Source organism: Ranitomeya imitator, chromosome 9, assembly GCF_032444005.1.
Source record: "Ranitomeya imitator isolate aRanImi1 chromosome 9, aRanImi1.pri, whole genome shotgun sequence".
Taxonomy (NCBI): Eukaryota; Metazoa; Chordata; class Amphibia; order Anura; family Dendrobatidae; genus Ranitomeya; species Ranitomeya imitator.
In genome coordinates this window covers 154011396-154029989 of record NC_091290.1, presented here as the reverse complement: position 1 = coordinate 154029989, position 18594 = coordinate 154011396, and the positions used below count along the sequence as shown (strand labels likewise).

At 58.0% G+C, this 18594-nt stretch overlaps 2 protein-coding genes across 3 annotated transcripts in view; both read right to left on the bottom strand.

Annotated features, from left to right (window-relative positions):
• The window catches only part of EXOSC6 (exosome component 6), a gene marked incomplete at its 3' end in the record, with an annotated part of 5937 nt that extends 2827 nt beyond the window's left edge, over positions 1-3110 (bottom strand). Inside the window, exon 1 of the mRNA XM_069738441.1 lies at positions 2250-3110. Within this exon, the coding sequence (XP_069594542.1) occupies positions 2250-2904 (655 nt within the window). The remainder of the gene's footprint in view (positions 1-2249) is intronic.
• Positions 3111-4637: 1527 nt separating this feature from the next.
• Positions 4638-18350, bottom strand: AARS1 (alanyl-tRNA synthetase 1). Of its 2 annotated transcripts, none has more exons than XM_069739522.1 (21): positions 18230-18350; positions 16526-16678; positions 10232-10420; positions 10010-10155; positions 9234-9425; positions 8996-9140; positions 8164-8309; positions 7986-8094; positions 7756-7906; positions 7544-7668; positions 7178-7322; positions 6918-7096; positions 6661-6774; positions 6380-6586; positions 6125-6309; positions 5944-6052; positions 5759-5872; positions 5569-5688; positions 5402-5488; positions 5215-5328; positions 4638-5137 (listed from the first exon to the last, which is right to left on the bottom strand). In XM_069739522.1, the coding sequence occupies exons 2-21, from the start codon at positions 16664-16666 to the stop codon at positions 4952-4954; spliced, it is 2904 nt and encodes a 967-aa protein (XP_069595623.1). In that variant the 5' UTR covers positions 16667-16678; positions 18230-18350; the 3' UTR covers positions 4638-4951. The 2 variants fall into 2 exon arrangements, with proteins under 2 accessions (XP_069595623.1, XP_069595624.1); XM_069739523.1 differs by lacking the exon at positions 18230-18350 and adding an exon at positions 18173-18191.
• Positions 18351-18594: the final 244 nt, after the last annotated feature.

The following is an 18594-nucleotide window of genomic DNA, read 5'->3' as shown; positions in this document are numbered from 1 at the left end:
CCGCTCTCCCCCCCCCCCCCCAGTACACGGACCCCGCTCTCCCCTCCCCCCAGTACACGGACCCCGCTCTCCCCTCCCCCAGTACACGGACCCCGCTCTCCCCCCCCAGTACACGGACCCCGCTCTCCCCCCCCCCAGTACACGGACCCCCGCTCTTCCCCCCCCCCAGTACACGGACCCCGCTCTCCCCCCCCCCCAGTACACGGACCCCGCTCTCCCCCCCCCCCAGTACACGGACCCCGCTCTCCCCCCCCCCCAGTACACGGACCCCGCTCTCCCCTCCCCCCAGTACACGGACCCCGCTCTCCCCCTCCCCCAGTACACGGACCCCGCTCTCCCCCCCCCAGTACACGGACCCCGCTCTCCCCCCCCCCCCAGTACACGGACCCCCGCTCTTCCCCCCCCCCAGTACACGGACCCCGCTCTCCCCTCCCCCCAGTACACGGACCCCGCTCTCCCCCCCCCCCCAGTACACGGACCCCGCTCTTCCCCCCCCCCCCGTACATGGACCCCGCTCTTCCCCCCCCCCGTACACGGACCCCGCTCTTCCACCCCCCCCAGTACACGGACCCCGCTCTCCCCCCCCCCCAGTACACGGACCCCGCTCTCCCCCCCCCCCCAGTACACGGACCCCGCTCTCCCCCTCCCCCCAGTACACGGACCCCGCTCTCCCCTCCCCCCAGTACACGGACCCCGCTCTCCCCTCCCCCCAGTACACGGACCCCGCTCTCCCCCTCCCCCCAGTACACGGACCCCGCTCTCCCCTCCCCCCAGTACACGGACCCCGCTCTCCCCTCCCCCCAGTACACGGACCCCGCTCTCCCCTCCCCCCAGTACACGGACCCCGCTCTCCCCCCCCCCAGTACACGGACCCCGCTCTCACCTCCCCCCAGTACACGGACCCCGCTCTCCCCCCCCCCCAGTACACGGACCCCGCTCTCCCCCCCCCCCCCCAGTACACGGACCCCGCTCTCCCCTCCCCCCAGTACACGGACCCCGCTCTCCCCTCCCCCAGTACACGGACCCCGCTCTCCCCCCCAGTACACGGACCCCGCTCTCCCCCCCCCAGTACACGGACCCCCGCTCTTCCCCCCCCCAGTACACGGACCCCGCTCTCCCCCCCCCCAGTACACGGACCCCGCTCTCCCCCCCCCCAGTACACGGACCCCGCTCTCCCCCCCCCCCAGTACACGGACCCCGCTCTCCCCTCCCCCCAGTACACGGACCCCGCTCTCCCCCTCCCCCAGTACACGGACCCCGCTCTCCCCCCCCAGTACACGGACCCCGCTCTCCCCCCCCCCCCAGTACACGGACCCCGCTCTTCCCCCCCCCCAGTACACGGACCCCGCTCTCCCCCCCCCCCAGTACACGGACCCCGCTCTCCCCCCCCCCCCCAGTACACGGACCCCGCTCTCCCCCCCCCCCCCCAGTACACGGACCCCGCTCTTCCCCCCCCCCGTACACGGACCCCGCTCTTCCACCCCCCCCAGTACATGGACCCCGCTCTCCCCCCCCCCAGTACACGGACCCCGCTCTTCCCCCCCCCCCCCCGTACACGGACACCGCTCTTCCCCCCCCCCCCAAATCACGGACCCCGCCCTTCCCCCCCCAGTACACGGACCCCGCTCTTCCCCCCCAGTACACGGACCCCGCTCTTCCCACCCCCCAGTACACGGACCCCGCTCTTCCCTCCCCCCAGTACACGGACCCCGCTCTCCCCTCCCCCCAGTACACGGACCCCGCTCTCCCCCCCCCCAGTACACGGACCCCGCTCTCCCCCCCCCCCCCCCCCCGTACATGGACCCCGCTCTTCCCCCCCCGTACACGGACCCCGCTCTTCCACCCCCCCCAGTACACGGACCCCGCTCTCCCCCCCCCCCAGTACACGGACCCCGCTCTCCCCCCCCCCCCAGTACACGGACCCCGCTCTCCCCTCCCCCCAGTACACGGACCCCGCTCTCCCCTCCCCCCAGTACACGGACCCCGCTCTCCCCTCCCCCCAGTACACGGACCCCGCTCTCCCCTCCCCCAGTACACGGACCCCGCTCTCCCCTCCCCCCAGTACACGGACCCCGCTCTCCCCTCCCCCCAGTACACGGACCCCGCTCTCCCCTCCCCCCAGTACACGGACCCCGCTCTCCCCTCCCCCCAGTACACGGACCCCGCTCTCCCCCCCCCAGTACACGGACCCCGCTCTCCCCTCCCCCCAGTACACGGACCCCGCTCTCCCCTCCCCCCAGTACACGGACCCCGCTCTCCCCTCCCCCCAGTACACGGACCCCGCTCTGTGGCCGCCATCACCTGGTGCAGCGCCGGCAGGAGGCTCAGGTACATGGTGGCTCCCGCCGCCTCCTCCGCGTCGTCCGGGTCCAGCAGCAGCTCGTCCTCCCCGCGGCTCAGCCCCGCTCCCACCGCCAGGTCGTACATCTCCACCCCCGCGTCCGCCAGGGCCAGGGAGGCGCAGGAGACGGCGGCGGGCAGCGCGGAGCCCCGGTCCTCCAGCACCAGAGCCCACAGCGCCAGCTCCGCCCGGGGGAAGCGCTCCAGCCGCACCGCGGCCTCCAGACTCTCCTGCAGCAGCAGAGCGGCCGGGCGGGCGGCGGCGGAGGACCAGGCCCCGGCCCGGGAGAACGGAGCCCAGCGCAGCTCACACAGCAGGCGGCCGCGGCCCTCCCCGCCGCCCCACTCCCGGGGCCCGGACACCGAGCACAGCACCTTGGTGCCCCCGACCTCTATGTACGCGGAGCCTGCGGCCTGACTGAGCAGCCCGGCCCGCACGAAGACTGCCCGCGGCTCCCCGGCAGCACGGCCCGTCCTCCCCGCAGCGGGCTCCCGGGGCACGGCGTACAGCAGCGGAGACTGGGACTCCTCCGGGCCGCGCACACGGCGGCTGTCACCGGGCATCACTGCGGTCCTCCAAGGCCAGCGAGAGGGAGGAGGGACAGAGCGAAAACCAGCGAGAGGGAGGCGGAACAGAGCGGCCGCCGAGAACCAGCGAGAGGGAGGAGGGACAGAGCGGCCGCCGAGAACCAGCGAGAGGAGGAGGGACAGAGCGGCCGGCCAGAACCAGCGAGAGGAGGAGGGACAGAGCGGCCGGCCAGAACCAGCGAGAGGAGGAGGGACAGAGCGGCCGGCCAGAACCAGCGAGAGGAGGAGGGACAGAGCGGCCGGCCAGAACCAGCGAGAGGAGGAGGGACAGAGCGAAAACCAGCGAGAGGGAGGCGGGACAGAGCGGCCGCCGAGAACCAGCGAGAGGGAGGCGGGACAGAGCGGCCGGCCAGAACCAGCGAGAGGAGGAGGGACAGAGCGGCCGCCGAGAACCAGCGAGAGGGAGGAGGGACAGAGCGGCCGCCGAGAACCAGCGAGAGGGAGGAGGGACAGAGCGGCCGCCGAGAACCAGCGAGAGGGAGGAGGGACAGAGCGGCCGGCCAGAACCAGCGAGAGGAGGAGGGACAGAGCGAGAACCAGCGAGAGGAGGAGGGACAGAGCGAGAACCAGCGAGATGAGGAGGGACAGAGCGGCCGGCCAGAACCAGCGAGAGGGAGGAGGGACAGAGCGGCCGCCGAGAACCAGCGAGACGAGGAGGAACAGCGCGAGAACCAGCGAGAGGAGGAGGGACAGAGCGGCTCATCTAGTTCCGGCGGTTCTAGTCGGCTGATACGTGTATTTCTTTAGCTGCGGTTGATCCTGGTGTGTGATCTGTGGGGGAGGAGCTGAGCACTTGTGTTTGAGTCCAGTGGGCGGTCCTGCCAGTGATTGACATCTGCCGTGGGTCGCTGCTCAGTGACGGCTGTTATGTGCTGGACCCTGCGCTGTATATTCCGACCTGTCCTCTTCGGGGCGAGTTCACACCCGGATTTTGCTGCTCTCCCGAATGACCTCCCATTAACCCGTTGTCTTCCAGGTGCCATTCATTCTGCTGTGGAGAAGCTGAATACTAGGCTGGGGGTGCGGGAGACGTGTGACCGCGCCGGATTCCACTGGGAAGCTCCCCGAGTACCTGCCACCCTCCCCCAAGCACCCGCCATCCACCCCCGAGCACCCGCCATCCACCCCCGAGCACCCGCCATCCTTCCCAGCCATTCTCCCCCGAGCACCCGCCATCCTTCCCGGCCATTCTCCCCCGAGCACCCGCCATCCTTCCCGGCCATCCACCCCCGAGCACCCGCCATCCTTCCCGGCCATCCTCCCCAAGCACCCGACATCCTTCCCAAGCGCCCGCCATCCTTCCCGGCCATCCTCCCCCGAGCACCCGCCATCCTTCTCGGCCATCCTCCCCCGAGCACCCGCCATCCTTCTCGGCCATCCTCCCCCGAGCACCCGCCATCCTCCCCCGAGCACCCGCCATCCTTCTCGGCCATCCTCCCCCGAGCACCCGCCATCCTTCTCGGCCATCCTCCCCCGAGCGCCCGCCATCCTTCCCTCCATCTGTCTGTCACTTGGGGCTGGAATGCACCAGGAACTCTGCATTACCGTGGGATCAGCATGTGTGGGGGTTACACAGACCTGTTTGGGGCCCCCATTACCACAGGGGCCACACGTGGGGTCCTGGCTGCAGGGTCTGTTCTCACCTTCCACGGCTGCAGTTTTCTACACTGAGACCACGACAACATTGTGCATTGTTTTTTTTTTTTATTGCAGCTTATTCTACACATGGTGCAGACCCGTTATCCCCATTGCGGGGGCAGCACGGTACAGACCAGTGGCTAATACCACCTTGTTAACAACTTGGTGGCCAGTCCCTTCTTGGCCGGTCAGGAGCGGCTACGAGCTCTAAGTCTTAGTCAATGAAGGATGCGCTAGTACTGAGGCGAGTGGGGGAGGGGAGATGAAACTAGCGGATGATCTGTGCCCGTGGGGCAGACACGTCACATAACACTTTCCATGCCAGGCAGATGAGCAGCCCACCAAAAACGGGCGGACGGAGCGTTTTTCCCCGTGTTGCGACTTTTCAGTTCTTCAAGGATTCGATCTTCAGTTTGGCGAAGTCTTCAGCGAGTCTCAGCACCTCCGGGAGGCAGCCGACGTTCTTGCCCGTGGCCTGTGCAGACGTGTCCTTCCCTCCACCCTTACCGTCCATCAGCTCGGACACCTGCTGGACCCACTCGTTGGCTTTCAGGCCTTTGTCCACAGTTTCCTGTGGGAGACAAGTCAGTAGGTGGCTGGGAAATCTCAGCAGCAGAGTCCCAGAGGCAGGAAGGCGCCAATGCTCACCTGCGGCACCTGGCACAGGCACGTGATCTTCCCAGCTTCATTGTCCACAGCAAAGATGATGGCTGCAGTTTCTGGAGACTGAGACTTGAGGAGCTTCAGAGATTCATTGAGAGCCTGCGGCAGAGACAACAGACATAAGAGCAATGGCTGCCACCACCAATAAGGCAACGCTAGACGGTGTAGGCACCTTGGCCGAGGCTCCGGCTTCCATCGCCAGCACCAGGAGCGGTTGGTTTGGGTTTTCTGTGATCAGCAGCTTGGTTTTCTCCAGAACCTGAGTAGACACCAGTGGGAAGAGGAATAAACCACAGACCCCATCGTGGCCACCACCAGAGCACTCAGCACGGCACTCACCCGCTTCTGGATGTCAGCCTTGGTGGCACGATCCAGATCATCCATGGTCTTCTTCAGGGATTTGAGCAGCTCTCGGAGTTCATCCTTCTGCCACTGAGAGATGACGGCTGTAGCCAGAGTCTGAGGAAGTCCAGAATGTCAGAGGAGCAGGACAGGGCAGAGGATGGCAGACAGGGGGTGGCAGTCCTACCTCACTGAGGTCAGCAATCTCCTTCTGAACCTCCTTATTGGGGGCAGTCTGCTGCTTGACTTTATCTTCCAGTTCAGATAATGCGACTTTCAGGGTCTCCTGCTTCCGCACAGCCTGCAGAGACAGAGAGTCATCATCTGAGCGGCCATTACCTGCCCAAGAAGGCAGGGGGAGGTACAACTCACCTTCTGGGCCTCCGCGCCTGTGACTGCCACAATCCTCCGGATTCCCTTTGCAATGGCTTCCTCTGTAACAATGACAAATTGTCCGGCGTGGCCGGAGTTCTGCAGGTGCCTGGAAGAGAAGCCACCGTCAGAGGCCACGGTGCGAACATCTCCGTGTACCGGACCATTGTCCACCACTTACGTTCCACCGCAGAACTCAACCGAGGTCACAGAGCCTGCAGAGCCCGAGGGGTCAGCCAGCAGATCCTCCACAGGGATCCCCACAGACACGACACGTACGGGGTCTGGATAGGTTTCATCAAACACAGCGCGCAGACCCTGAATCGCTTTAGCAGCTACCAAGGGGCAGTCCAAGGCGTAGACGGTCTGTGCACAGAGAGGACCGGTCACCAGATGAGGATGAGCGGAGGGGTCAGGAATTCGGGCTCGCACTCACCTTGTTCTCCTGGATCAGCTGATTGGCAATCTCCTCTGCTCGGTGGATTTCCTTCGTGCTCATGGCCCCTTTTGCTGTGAAGTCGAACCTCAGTCTGTCCGGAGCCACCAGAGACCCCCTTTGATCCGCCTCCCCGAGGACCGAGCGCAGGGCAAAGTTCAGGATGTGGGTGGCCGTGTGGTTGCTCATAACTGGACGTCGCCTCGTCTGTGAAGAGACTTGTTACAAGATGGCCGGAGGCGTCAGGTCCTCTAGTTACAGGAGCAGAGCTGCGCACTCACCTCATCCAAGTAGAGACGCACGCGGTCCCCGACCTTCAGGCTGCCGTACACTGTCCCCACGTGCAGGATGTAGCCGCCCCGGACCTGCGTGTTCCGGACACTAAACTCTGTTTTCTACAAACAAAAAGAACATTTTTAATGGAAAAATCTCCAATAAACGCGGCCAAGAGACAGACGAGGACCCATCAGAGGTGGTCACTGTACGAGGAGGTGACCAGCAGTCCCTCGCCCACGCCATTACATAAGACACCACTCACGTCCTCGCTGCTGTCGTCCTCCCGGACCATGTACCCCTCATCGTACGTCTGTCCTCCTTGTTCTGCATAGAAGCAGGTCTTGTCCAGGACCAGGCCGCACTCCTGTCCGGTGCTGACCTCCTCCACAAAGGTCTTCTCCCGGCGGATCGCCTTCACAGTGGCCTCCACGCCTTCAAACTCTGGAGACCATGACAATGATTGCCGCTGTTACCTGCCCACCCACAGAACCCCGCCCGTCAGGCACACACCCCTCATCTTACCGTAGTCCCCACCACAACTGGATGTGTAGTTGTACTTCGGAGAATCGTCTGTCGGCTCCAATCCCCGAGAGCGAAGCTCTTCAATGGCGTAAATATCCAACATCAGCAGATCCTCGTCCCCGGCTCCCTTCCCCTGAGACTTCAGCTGTAATAGACAGAGGATGATGACTACTCCCAGCGATAGATATGGGGATCGTCCGCCGTCATAAGATCAGAACACCCTCAGTGGCCAGGGAACCACAAATTCAGAATCTAGGAGATCACTAGCAGGAAGTCTGCTTGTTATCCACACGACACGGCTCGGCACTTCATAGAGATGAGGTCACCCTTCCATACAGATGACGGGGGCAGCAGTCGATGTGTTACCTGGGCAGCTTTCCGCTCTTCCTCAAAGCTATCCATATCCACTCTCAGGCCTCGCTCCTCTGCGATCAGACCGGTCAGATCCACAGGGAACCCATATGTGTCGTACAGCAGCCATGCCGTGTCACCTGGTGAGGGGTAGAAAGGGTCTCCATGTTACTTCTCAGCAAGACCCCGCCAGTCATGGGGTCTCAGCAACCTGCAGCTCCTCTTACCAGGGATGGTCTTGTTCTCTCCCAGACTCTGTATCTTTCGGTCCAAGATGCGGCGCCCCCTATTGAGGGTTTTTAGGAACTGGGTCTCCTCCTCATTGATGATGTCCTTCACCATGTCAGGGTCTTTCTTAAGCTCAGGGAAAGCATCTCCCTGCATGGACAGCAGATGACATTGCAGCAGGCGGAAAAGGAAGGGGCGGCGCGGGAAACACTCGGCAGCGCACACTCACCAATGATTGGACAACCACATCAACCAGAGTAGCGAAGAATCCTTTGGAGGCGTTGAGCTTCTCGTGTGCGTATCTCACAGCGCGGCGAAGGATACGACGTAAGACATAGCTACGACCAAAGACAAGATGAGGCGACTGCTCCACCACGTGTAGGCCAGTGTCGGTATATAAGACTTACCCACGGCCCGTATTGTCAGGTCTCCCACCATCAGCAAGGGCAACAGTGATCGTCCTGGCATGATCTGCCAGCACTCTGTATGCCATGTCTATGCCGTCTTCATCCTCTGCACCCACTTTGCCAGAATAAGGCCTGGCGCCAGTGCCCTGTGGGTAAAGACACATTATAGGGCCAGACAACAGTAAACCAACACTAGACAGCGAGCGCCGGGAGGGGGTACAGAGATGCTCTGCAGGCGAGTAGAGCACCGGCGGCGATGTAGCCCAGGATCCGCACAAGGTACTGAACAAGTAGTTACCCAGAATCCCCCAGTGTGACGCTGCCACGCCCGTGACCCCGCAGAGGACGTGTGCTGCCCATTCACGTGGACCCGAAGTGTCACTGATCCGGTGAGTCTCCGGCCATCAGACTCCGAGCAGCTCCTGTTCTCATCCATTTTGTGGATCAGAATTGGCCATTACAGTCCATAGGATCCGTATAAAATGGACGGCAGACATTGTACTCGGAGACCCGTCCCGGCTTCAGGTGGGTTTTCCCGATCCATTAAGAGTCAAAAGGATAAAACCAGTTCTGACCATTCTAAAGCCGGAGGGGGAAAACAACAGATGCCATATAGGGGCAAAACAGATGTCGCCCAAGAGAAACACCATCCGTTTCTTAAAGCTGACATGGAAGTGTGGATGTAGCCTAAAGCGCAGCAGAGCGGAGCGCCCACGGGGCAAGGCGCACCCCGAGCGGAGCGCCCACGGGGCAAGGCGCAACCCGAGCGGAGAGCCCACGGGGCAAGGCGCAACCAGAGCGTCGCGCCCAGACAACTCGGCGCTGCTCGTACCTTCTGGATGGCGTCAAAGTACGGAACAAAGAGGTCAGTGTCGTAGTTGGACATCTTTGTCTGCAGCACGGACACCAGTCTCTCCAGCCCCATCCCGGTGTCGATACTCTTCTTGGGCAGCGGCTTCAGGCTCCCGTCACTTTCCCTATAACAGAAGGGTCACGTGTACAGTCCCAGGGGTCTACGGACACAGCGATGGGTGGAATCAGCCGTAATGCACAATGCGATGATCCGTTACCTGTTATACTGAATGAACACCAGATTCCAGATCTCCAGCACGTTGGGGTCATCCATATTCACCAAGTGAGCGGCGTCACGGCCCCCAATACGGTCAAAGTGCATCTCACTGCAGGGTCCACAGGGGCCCGTGTCCCCCATCTCCCAGAAGTTATCTTTCATGCTGCCTGGTAAAATGCGGCTCTCTGGAAGTCTGGGGAGAAAGATACAGTCAATACTCCACTGATACCTCTCCCAGCCTTTATAGAGGTCTCAGTGCCCCCCACCCCCCCAGGAGACCCCGAGCAGTAATGTGGCACAGCGCCCCCCCAGCCAAGAAGACCCTGAGCAGTAAGATAGCACAGCGCCCCCCCCCCCCAGAGCCAGGGCAACCCTGAGCAGTAAGATAGCACAGCGCCCCCCCAGCCAAGGAGACCCGAGCAGTAATGTGGCATAGTGCCCCCCCCCCCCCAGCCAAGGAGACCCTGAGCAGTAAGATGGCACAGCGCCCCCCCCCCCCCCCAGGAGACCCGAGTGGCAAGGTGGCACTGCGCCCCCCCCCTCACCTCAGGAGACCCCGAGCAGTAATGTGGCACAGTGCCCCCCCAGCTAAGGAGACCCCGAGCAGAAAGATGGCACAGCGCCCCCCCAGCCCAGGAGCCCCCAAGTAGTAAGATGGCACTGTGCCCCCCAGCTAAGGAGACCCCGAGCAGAAAGATGGCACTGCGCCCCACACCTCAGGAGACCCCGAGCAGAAAGATGGCACTGCGCCCCACACCTCAGGAGACCCCGTCTTACCCCAGGCTGAGCCAGATCTGTTTACATTCCAGGTCCGGATCCAATCCGGCCGCCTCGTTACCACCAAAGTAAGTGACGTACAGGCGCTCAATGTCAATGCCAAACTCCTTGGTCAGAAGGTCCAGGGCCAGTTTACACGCCAACTCCTGCAGGGGGCAGCACAGGGTTATTACCCCCAGTACCACCATCCCTGCACCAGCCACACTGGGCGCCAGGCCTCACCTTGAAGTAGTCTCCAAAAGACCAGGAGCCGAGCATCTCGAAGAAGGTGTGGTGGTAGACGTCCTTGCCCACGTCGTCCAGGTCGTTGTGCTTCCCCCCGGCGCGGATACATTTCTGAGTGTTGGCGGCGCGGCTCAGCCGGGCCATCGGGTGAGAGGGGTCAATGGTGTTCAGGAAGATCGGCTTGAACTGGAGAAAAGGAGCAGAGTAGCAGAGCGAATCCATAACCCTCATCATCCTCAGAGGCGACGTAGTGATGACGCTCAGCAGCAATCACTAGAGCCGCCCGGACCCCCGGTTCTCTCACCCCGTGGACTGTGGCACCTCTGCCCAGGACACTGCCCTGGACCCGCGCCCTCAGCAGACAGAGCTGCCAACTATTACCCCATGGGGAAGGTGTGTGCGGACCCCGGCTACATGGAGGCATATGACTGAGGGGGCCGCGGCCGTCTGTGCAGTGCGGCTGCAGGGGGCTCACCAGGAGCTGCCGACAAATAATCATCCGGCATAGATTACAGCCAGACCCCAGCGGACCACCACCCTGCTGACATGAGGCTGCACCACCCCCGCCCACCACACAAAATGCTGAGTGATAAGCATGTGTGACCGGACCCCCACCCAACCTGCTAATCATAAGAATCGTACCTTTAGGTGGGGGTCACATGCCACATTTGTCAGGGGGAGTAAACTGTTAGGCGGGAGGACAGGAACTTCTTACATGGAGTCTGAGTCGGTTGCATGGGAATCAAATATCTGATCTCACAACATCTCAAGTGCGACTCGAATGTCATTATTAATCTGCTCAAAGCAATAAGAATTTCTACATTCTGCACCACGTTACATTTTAGAGGGGACTCGGAAAATTTTAGGGCTTAAAACTGGGGGGATTGGGGATTAATCAAATTGTCCTGGGTAGTGCATTCCAAAGAATTGGCGCAGCACGTGATAAGTCCTGAAGACTGGAGTGGGAGGTTCTGATTATTGAGGATGCTAACATGAGGTCATTAGCGGAGCAGAGGGCACGGGTAGGGTGGTAGACTGAGACCAGAGAGGAGATGTAGGGTGGTGCTGAGCCATGGAGCGCTTTGTGGGTAAGACTGAAAAGTTTATATTGGACTCTCTACAGATGGGTAACCAGTGCAATGACTGGCACAGGGCAGAGGCATCGGTGTAACGGATGGGTAACCAGTGCAATGGCTGGCGCTGGGCAGAGGCATCGGTGTAACGGATGGCTAACCAGTGCAATGGCTGGCACTGGGCAGCGGTGTAACGGATGGCTAACCAGCGCAATGGCTGGCACAGGGCAGAGGCATCGGTGTAACGGATGGGTAACCAGCACAATGGCTGGCGCCGGGTGGAGGCATCAGTGTAACGGATGGGTAACCAGTGCAATGACTGGCACAGGGCGGAGGCATCGGTGAAACAGATGGCTAACCAGTGCAATGACTGGCACAGGGCAGAGGCATCGGTGTAACGGATGGGTAACCAGTGCAATGACTGGCACAGGGCAGAGGCATTGGTGTAATGGATGGGTAACCAGTGCAATGACTGGGGCAGAGGCATTGGTGTAATGGATGGGTAACCAGTGCAATGACTGGGGCAGAGGCATTGGTGTAATGGATGGGTAACCAGTGCAATGACTGGCACAGGGCAGAGGCATCGGTGTAATGGATGGGTAACCAGTGTAATGACTGGCACAGGGCGGAGGCATCGGTGAAACGGATGGCTAACCAGTGCAATGACTGGCACAGGGCAGAGGCATTGGTGTAATGGATGGGTAACCAGTGCAATGACTGGCACAGGGCAGAGGCATCGGTGTAATGGATGGGTAACCAGTGTAATGACTGGCACAGGGCGGAGGCATCGGTGAAACGGATGGCTAACCAGTGCAATGACTGGCACAGGGCAGAGGCATTGGTGTAATGGATGGGTAACCAGTGCAATGACTGGGGCAGAGGCATTGGTGTAATGGATGGGTAACCAGTGCAATGACTGGCACAGGGCAGAGGCATCGGTGTAATGGATGGGTAACCAGTGTAATGACTGGCACAGGGCGGAGGCATCGGTGAAACGGATGGCTAACCAGTGCAATGACTGGCACAGGGCAGAGGCATCGGTGTAACGGATGGGTAACCAGTGCAATGACTGGCACAGGGCAGAGGCATTGGTATAATGGATGGGTAACCAGTGCAATGACTGGGGCAGAGGCATCGGTGTAATGGATGGGTAACCAGTGCAATGACTGGCACAGGGCAGAGGCATCGGTGTAACGGATGGGTAACCAATGCAGTGACTGGCACAGGGCTGAGGCATCAGTGTAACGGATAGGTAACCAGTGCAATGACTGGCACAGGGCGGAGGCATCGGTGTAACGGATGGGTAACCAGTGCAATAACTGGCGCAATCTTCAGTTTATTGGTAGGAACTATCCACGCAGCACATAACAGAAGGAACAATATCAGGGATGGTAACAAACCAGAACACCCTCACACCACCAAATCATCAAATCTACAAAATGTTCATAATAGAGATCCATAACTCATTAATTGAGAACCCAACTGGATCGTTAAAGTGGCCTCTTCATGTCCTGAAGGGTTGAACAATTCTCTCCCCGCAGTCTTTTAGCCTTCTTCCCCACCCTGGGTTGCAGGTCTCCAGGCTTAGCATCAGATATTCTCTTATTTCTGCCTCCCCCCATCTTATCTCCCCCCTTACTCCCGGCCCCTTTTCTGCATCTTCTTCACATCTAGATTTAGTAATTGTGACGTCATTTTTGTTTTAACCCTTTACCCCCAAGGGTGGTTTGCACGTTAATGACCGAGCCAATTTTTACAATTCTGACCACTGTCCCTTTATGAGGTTATAACTCTGGAACGCTTCAACGGATCCCGGTGATTCTGACAATGTTTTCTCGTGACATATTGTACTTCATGTTAGTGGTAAAATTTCTTTGATATTACCTGCATTTATTTGTGAAAAAAACGGAAATTTGGCGAAAATTTTGAAAATTTCGCAATTTTCCAACTTTGAATTTTTATGCAATTAAATCACAGAGATATGTCACACAAAATACTTAATAAGTAACATTTCCCACATGTCTACTTTACATCAGCACAATTTTGGAACCAAAATTTTTTTTTGTTAGGGAGTTATAAGGGTTAAAAGTTGACCAGCAATTTCTCATTTTTACAACACCATTTTTTTTTTTTTTAGGAACCACATCTCATTTGAAATCATTTTGAGGGGTCTATATGATAGAAAATTCCCAAGTGTGACACCATTCTAAAAACTGCACCCCTCAAGGTGCTCAAAACCACATTCAAGAAGTTTATTAACCCTTCAGGTGTTGAATTTTTGGAATGTTTAAATAAAAATATTTAGAATTGAGAGTCCTCAGTGGTTGATACCATTTAATGGCTAACTGAAAAGATGGTAACAAATTGCAGCTTTCGAGACTACACAGGTCTCTTCATCAGGCAAAGACTAAAACAAATTCTGAAGAATCACATATGTATGCACAACATAGTATAGGAAAAAAAACACGGTACCAAGATATATTTCTTTCCTGTATCTAAATAAAAATGAACATTTAACTTTTTTTTCACAAAAAATTTACTTCAGCTCCAATTTGTTTTATTTTACCAAGGGTAACAGGAGAAAATGGACCCCAAACATTGTTGTACAATTTGTCCTGAGTACGCCGATACCCCATATGTGGGGGTAAACCACAGTTTGGGCGCATGGGAGAGCTCAGAAGGGAAGGAGTGCCATTTGACTTTTCAATGCAAAATTGGCTGCAATTGAGATGGGACGCCATGTTGCGTTTGGAGAGCCCCTAATGTGCCTAAACATTGAAACCCCCACAAGTGACACCATTTTGGAAAGTAGACCCCCTAAGGAACTTATCTAGAGGTGTGGTGAGCACTTTGACCCACCAAGTGCTTCACAGAAGTTTATAATGCAGAGCCGTAAAAATAAAACAAAATTTTTTTCCCACAAAATTTATTTTTTAGCCCCCAGTTTTGTATTTTCCCCAAGGGTAACAGGAGAAATTGGACCCCAAAAGTTGTTGTCCAATTTGTGCTGAGTACGCCGATACCCCATATGTTGGGGTAAACCACTGTTTGGGCACACGGTAGAGCTCGGAAGGGAAGGAGCACCGTTTTACTTTTTCAACGCAGAATTGGCTGGAATTGAGATTGGACGCCATGTCGTGTTTGGAGAGCCCCTGATGTGTCTAAACAGTGGAAACCCCCCAATTATAACTGAAAACCTAATCCAAACACATCCCTAACCCTAATCCCAACAGTAACCCTAACCACATCTCTAACCCTCACACACCCCTAACCCTAATCCCAACCCTATTCCCAACCGTAAATGTAATCTAAACCCTAACTGTAACTTTAGCCCTAACCGTAGCCCTAATCCTAGCCCTAACCCTAGCCCTAACCCTAGCCCTAACCCTAGCCCTAACCCTAGCCCTAACCCTAGCCCTAACCCCAACCCTAACGGGAAAATGGAAATAAATACATTTTTTTTATTTTTCCCTAACTAAGGGGGTGATGAAGGGGGGTTGATTTACTTTTATAGCGGGTTTTTTAGCGGGTTTTTATGATTAGCAGCCGTCACACACTGAAAGACGCTTTTTATTGCAAAAAATATTTTTTGCGTTACCACATTTTGAGAGCTATAATTTTTCCATATTTTGGTCCACAGAGTCATGTGAGGTCTTGTTTTTTGCGGGACGAGTTGACGTTTTTATTGGTAACATTTTCGGGCACGTGACATTTTTTGATCGCTTTTTATTCCGATTTTTGTGAGGCAGAATTACCTAAAACCAGCTATTCATGAATTTCTTTTGGGGGAGGCGTTTATACCGTTCCGCGTTTGGTAAAATTGATAAAGCAGTTTTATTCTTCGGGTCAGTACGATTACAGCGACACCTCATTTATATCATTTTTTATGTTTTGGCGCTTTTATACGATAAAAACTATTTTATAGAAAAAAATAATTATTTTTGCATCGCTTTATTCTGAGGACTATAACTTTTTTATTTTTTTGCTGATGATGCTGTATGGCGGCTCGTTTTTTGCGGGACAAGATGACGTTTTCAGCGGTACCAGGGTTATTTATATCTGTCTTTTTGATCGCGTTATTCCACTTTTTGCTCGGCGGTATGATAATAAAGCGTTGTTTTTTGCCTCTTTTTTTTTTTCTTAAGGTGTTTACTGAAGGGGTTAACTAGTGGTATAGTTTTATAGGTCGGGCCGTTACGGACGCGGCGATACTAAATATGTGTACTTTTATTGTTTTTTATTTAGATAAAGAAATTAATTTATGGGATTTTTTTTTATTTTACTCTTTCACTTTGTCCCGGGGGGGACATCACAGATCGATGATCTGACAGTTTGCACAGCACTCTGTCAGATCACCGATCTGACTTACAGTGCTGCAGGCTTCACAGTGCCTGCTCTGAGCAGGCTTTGTGAAGCCACCTCCCTCTCTGCAGGACCCGGATGCCGCGGCCATCTTGGATCCGGGGCCTGCAGCGAGGAAGGAGGTGATCGCGTTGCTGCGGGGGGCTCAGGGAAGGCCGCAGGGAGCCCCCTCCCTGCGCGATGCTTCTCTGTACCGCCGGCACATCGCGATCATGTTTGATCGCGGTGTGCCGGTGGTCTGTGACCGCTCCTGGCACATAGTGCCGGATGTCAGCTGCGATAGGCAGCTGACACCCGGCCGCGATCGGTCACGCTCCCCCGCGTGAGCGCGGCCGATCGCGCTGGACGTACTATTCCGTCCTTGGGAATTAGGGCCCACCCCACATGGACGGAATAGTACGTCCAATGGCAGAAAGGGGTTAATTGTCGAGGCCCCAGTCACAGTCTCCTGTTAGGTCTGACCTCTAGAAAGCCGTCGGTCGACATCTTGGTTCTTGCACGGCCGATGAGGCGTCCGATCGGCTCTGATGTGCGCAGCGTGAATGAGGATGTTGTGGTTCCTACACCATCTGGATGTTCCCGTCATCGGCAGCGCCCCGGACCACCACTTATATTTACTCTACACGGCCCACCTGCTGGATGGCGCAGATCCAGCTCACCCCCCATCCCATCAGCACACCCCTGAACTCTATGCCATGTGTGGGTGAGGAGGCCCCAAAACCGAAATCCAGGACGGCAGCAGTGCTGGGGGACCCATGCCCAAAGGAGCCGATGTGGGGGCACAAGTCCAGGGAACCGCAGACCTCACAGATCGGGGGTCTATAGGGTGGTATCAGCACAGACAGGGGTCACCAACCTGGTTCATGCCAGCGTTGGCAAACAGCAGCGTGGGGTCATCCAGGGGGACGGTGGCCGAGGAGTGGACGTACGTGTGACCATTGTCCTTAAAGAAATCAATGAACTTCTGTCGGATGGCGGAAGCCGTCATTGTCGTCATGATGACTGTGACCTGCGCAAAAAGAGAGACCACCATGTGTCAGCCATCTGCCCCAGCACAGGGCAACCCCCAGCGTCAGTCATATCGGGGGGCACAGCGCGGACCCCGGAAGACGGCAACTCCAAAAAGGTCTATGAAAGCCAGAACCTTAGAGCCAACAGAGACACGTGGCCCGAGGGGTTAAATCCCCATACCCCTCTATATCTGGGGTAACTCCCCCCCCCCCAATACCCCTCTATATCCGGGGTAACTCCCCCCACCCCCCCAATACCCCTCTATATCCGGGGTAACTCCCCCCACCCCCCCAATACCCCTCTATATCCGGGGTAACTCCCCCCCCACCCCCAATACCCCTCTATATCCGGGGTAACTCCCCCCCACCCCCAATACCCCTCTATATCCGGGGTAACTCCCCCCCCACCCCCAATACCCCTCTATATCCGGGGTAACTCCCCCCCCCCCAATACCCCTCTATATCCGGGGTAACTCCCCCCCCAATACCCCTCTATATCCGGGGTAACTCCCCCCCCCCCCCAATACCCCTCTATATCCGGGGTAACTCCCCCCCCCCCCCCAATACCCCTCTATATCCGGGGTAACTCCCCCCACCCCCCCAATACCCCTCTATATCCGGGGTAACTCCCCCCCCCCCCCCAATACCCCTCTATATCCGGGGTAACTCCCCCCACCCCCCCAATACCCCTCTATATCCGGGGTAACTCCCCCCACCCCCCCAATACCCCTCTATATCCGGGGTAACTCCCCCCACCCCCCCAATACCCCTCTATATCCGGGGTAACTCCCCCCACCCCCCCAATACCCCTCTATATCCGGGGTAACTCCCCCCACCCCCCCAATACCCCTCTATATCCGGGGTAACTCCCCCCACCCCCCCAATACCCCTCTATATCCGGGGTAACTCCCCCCACCCCCCCAATACCCCTCTATATCCGGGGTAACTCCCCCCACCCCCCCAATACCCCTCTATATCCGGGATAACTCCCCCCACCCCCCCCAATACCCCTCTATATCCGGGGTAACTCCCCCCCACCCCCAATACCCCTCTATATCCGGGGTAACTCCCCCCCCACCCCCAATACCCCTCTATATCCGGGGTAACTCCCCCCCCCCCAATACCCCTCTATATCCGGGGTAACTCCCCCCCCAATACCCCTCTATATCCGGGGTAACTCCCCCCCCCCCCCCAATACCCCTCTATATCCGGGGTAACTCCCCCCCCCCCCAATACCCCTCTATATCCGGGGTAACTCCCCCCTCCCCCCCAATACCCCTCTATATCCGGGGTAACTCCCCCCCCCCAATACCCCTCTATATCCGGGGTAACTCCCCCCACCCCCCCAATACCCCTCTATATCTGGGGTAACTCCCCCCTCCCCCCCAATACCCCTCTATATCCGGGGTAACTCCCCCCCCCCAATACCCCTCTATATCCGGGGGGTAGCTCCCCCATTCTCCCCCCATACACCTATATAGCCGGGATAATACTTCTCTTAGCCCCCACTACACCCGGGTCCTGTCCCTCCGGTCCGGGGGTCGCGCTACCTCCGGGGTCTCCTCGCCTCTTCTGCTTCTCACGCTGTCTGTGCTTGGTCAGAAGGCGCTGACAGTAGACCGAAGCCCCGCCCTGACTCTTCGCTGATTGGCTTACAGGTGCCGGTTGTACGATTCTATTGGATGAATCTGCTGCCTGTCTTCGAAAACGAGGCTGTCGGCTGATGCAACTAGCGGTAAAGGCAGGCGCTCAGATCATGTGACCGGGGGTAACCTGGGGGGAGTGACGGCCAGAGGGCAGTGCGCAGCTGCGGGGGGCGGAGAGGGGCCTGTGACAGCCAGAGGGTGAGAACAAATCATCGACCGCCAGAGGGCGCTGCGCACCCAGCCAGTGAGCAAAAGAAGGAAGACCACGG

Bases quoted from the DNA above. Each gene is read 5' to 3' on its own strand.
- AARS1 (XM_069739522.1), bottom strand. From the start codon at position 16,666: ATGACGACAATGACGGCTTCCGCCATCCGACAGAAGTTCATTGATTTC. The intron at 7,669-7,755 runs GTAAGAGGAGCT...ACCCCTCACCAG, and splicing joins AGAGAACAAGACCATCCCTG to GTGACACGGCATGGCTGCTG. The intron at 5,689-5,758 runs GTAGGACTGCCA...GGACTTCCTCAG, and splicing joins AGATTGCTGACCTCAGTGAG to ACTCTGGCTACAGCCGTCAT.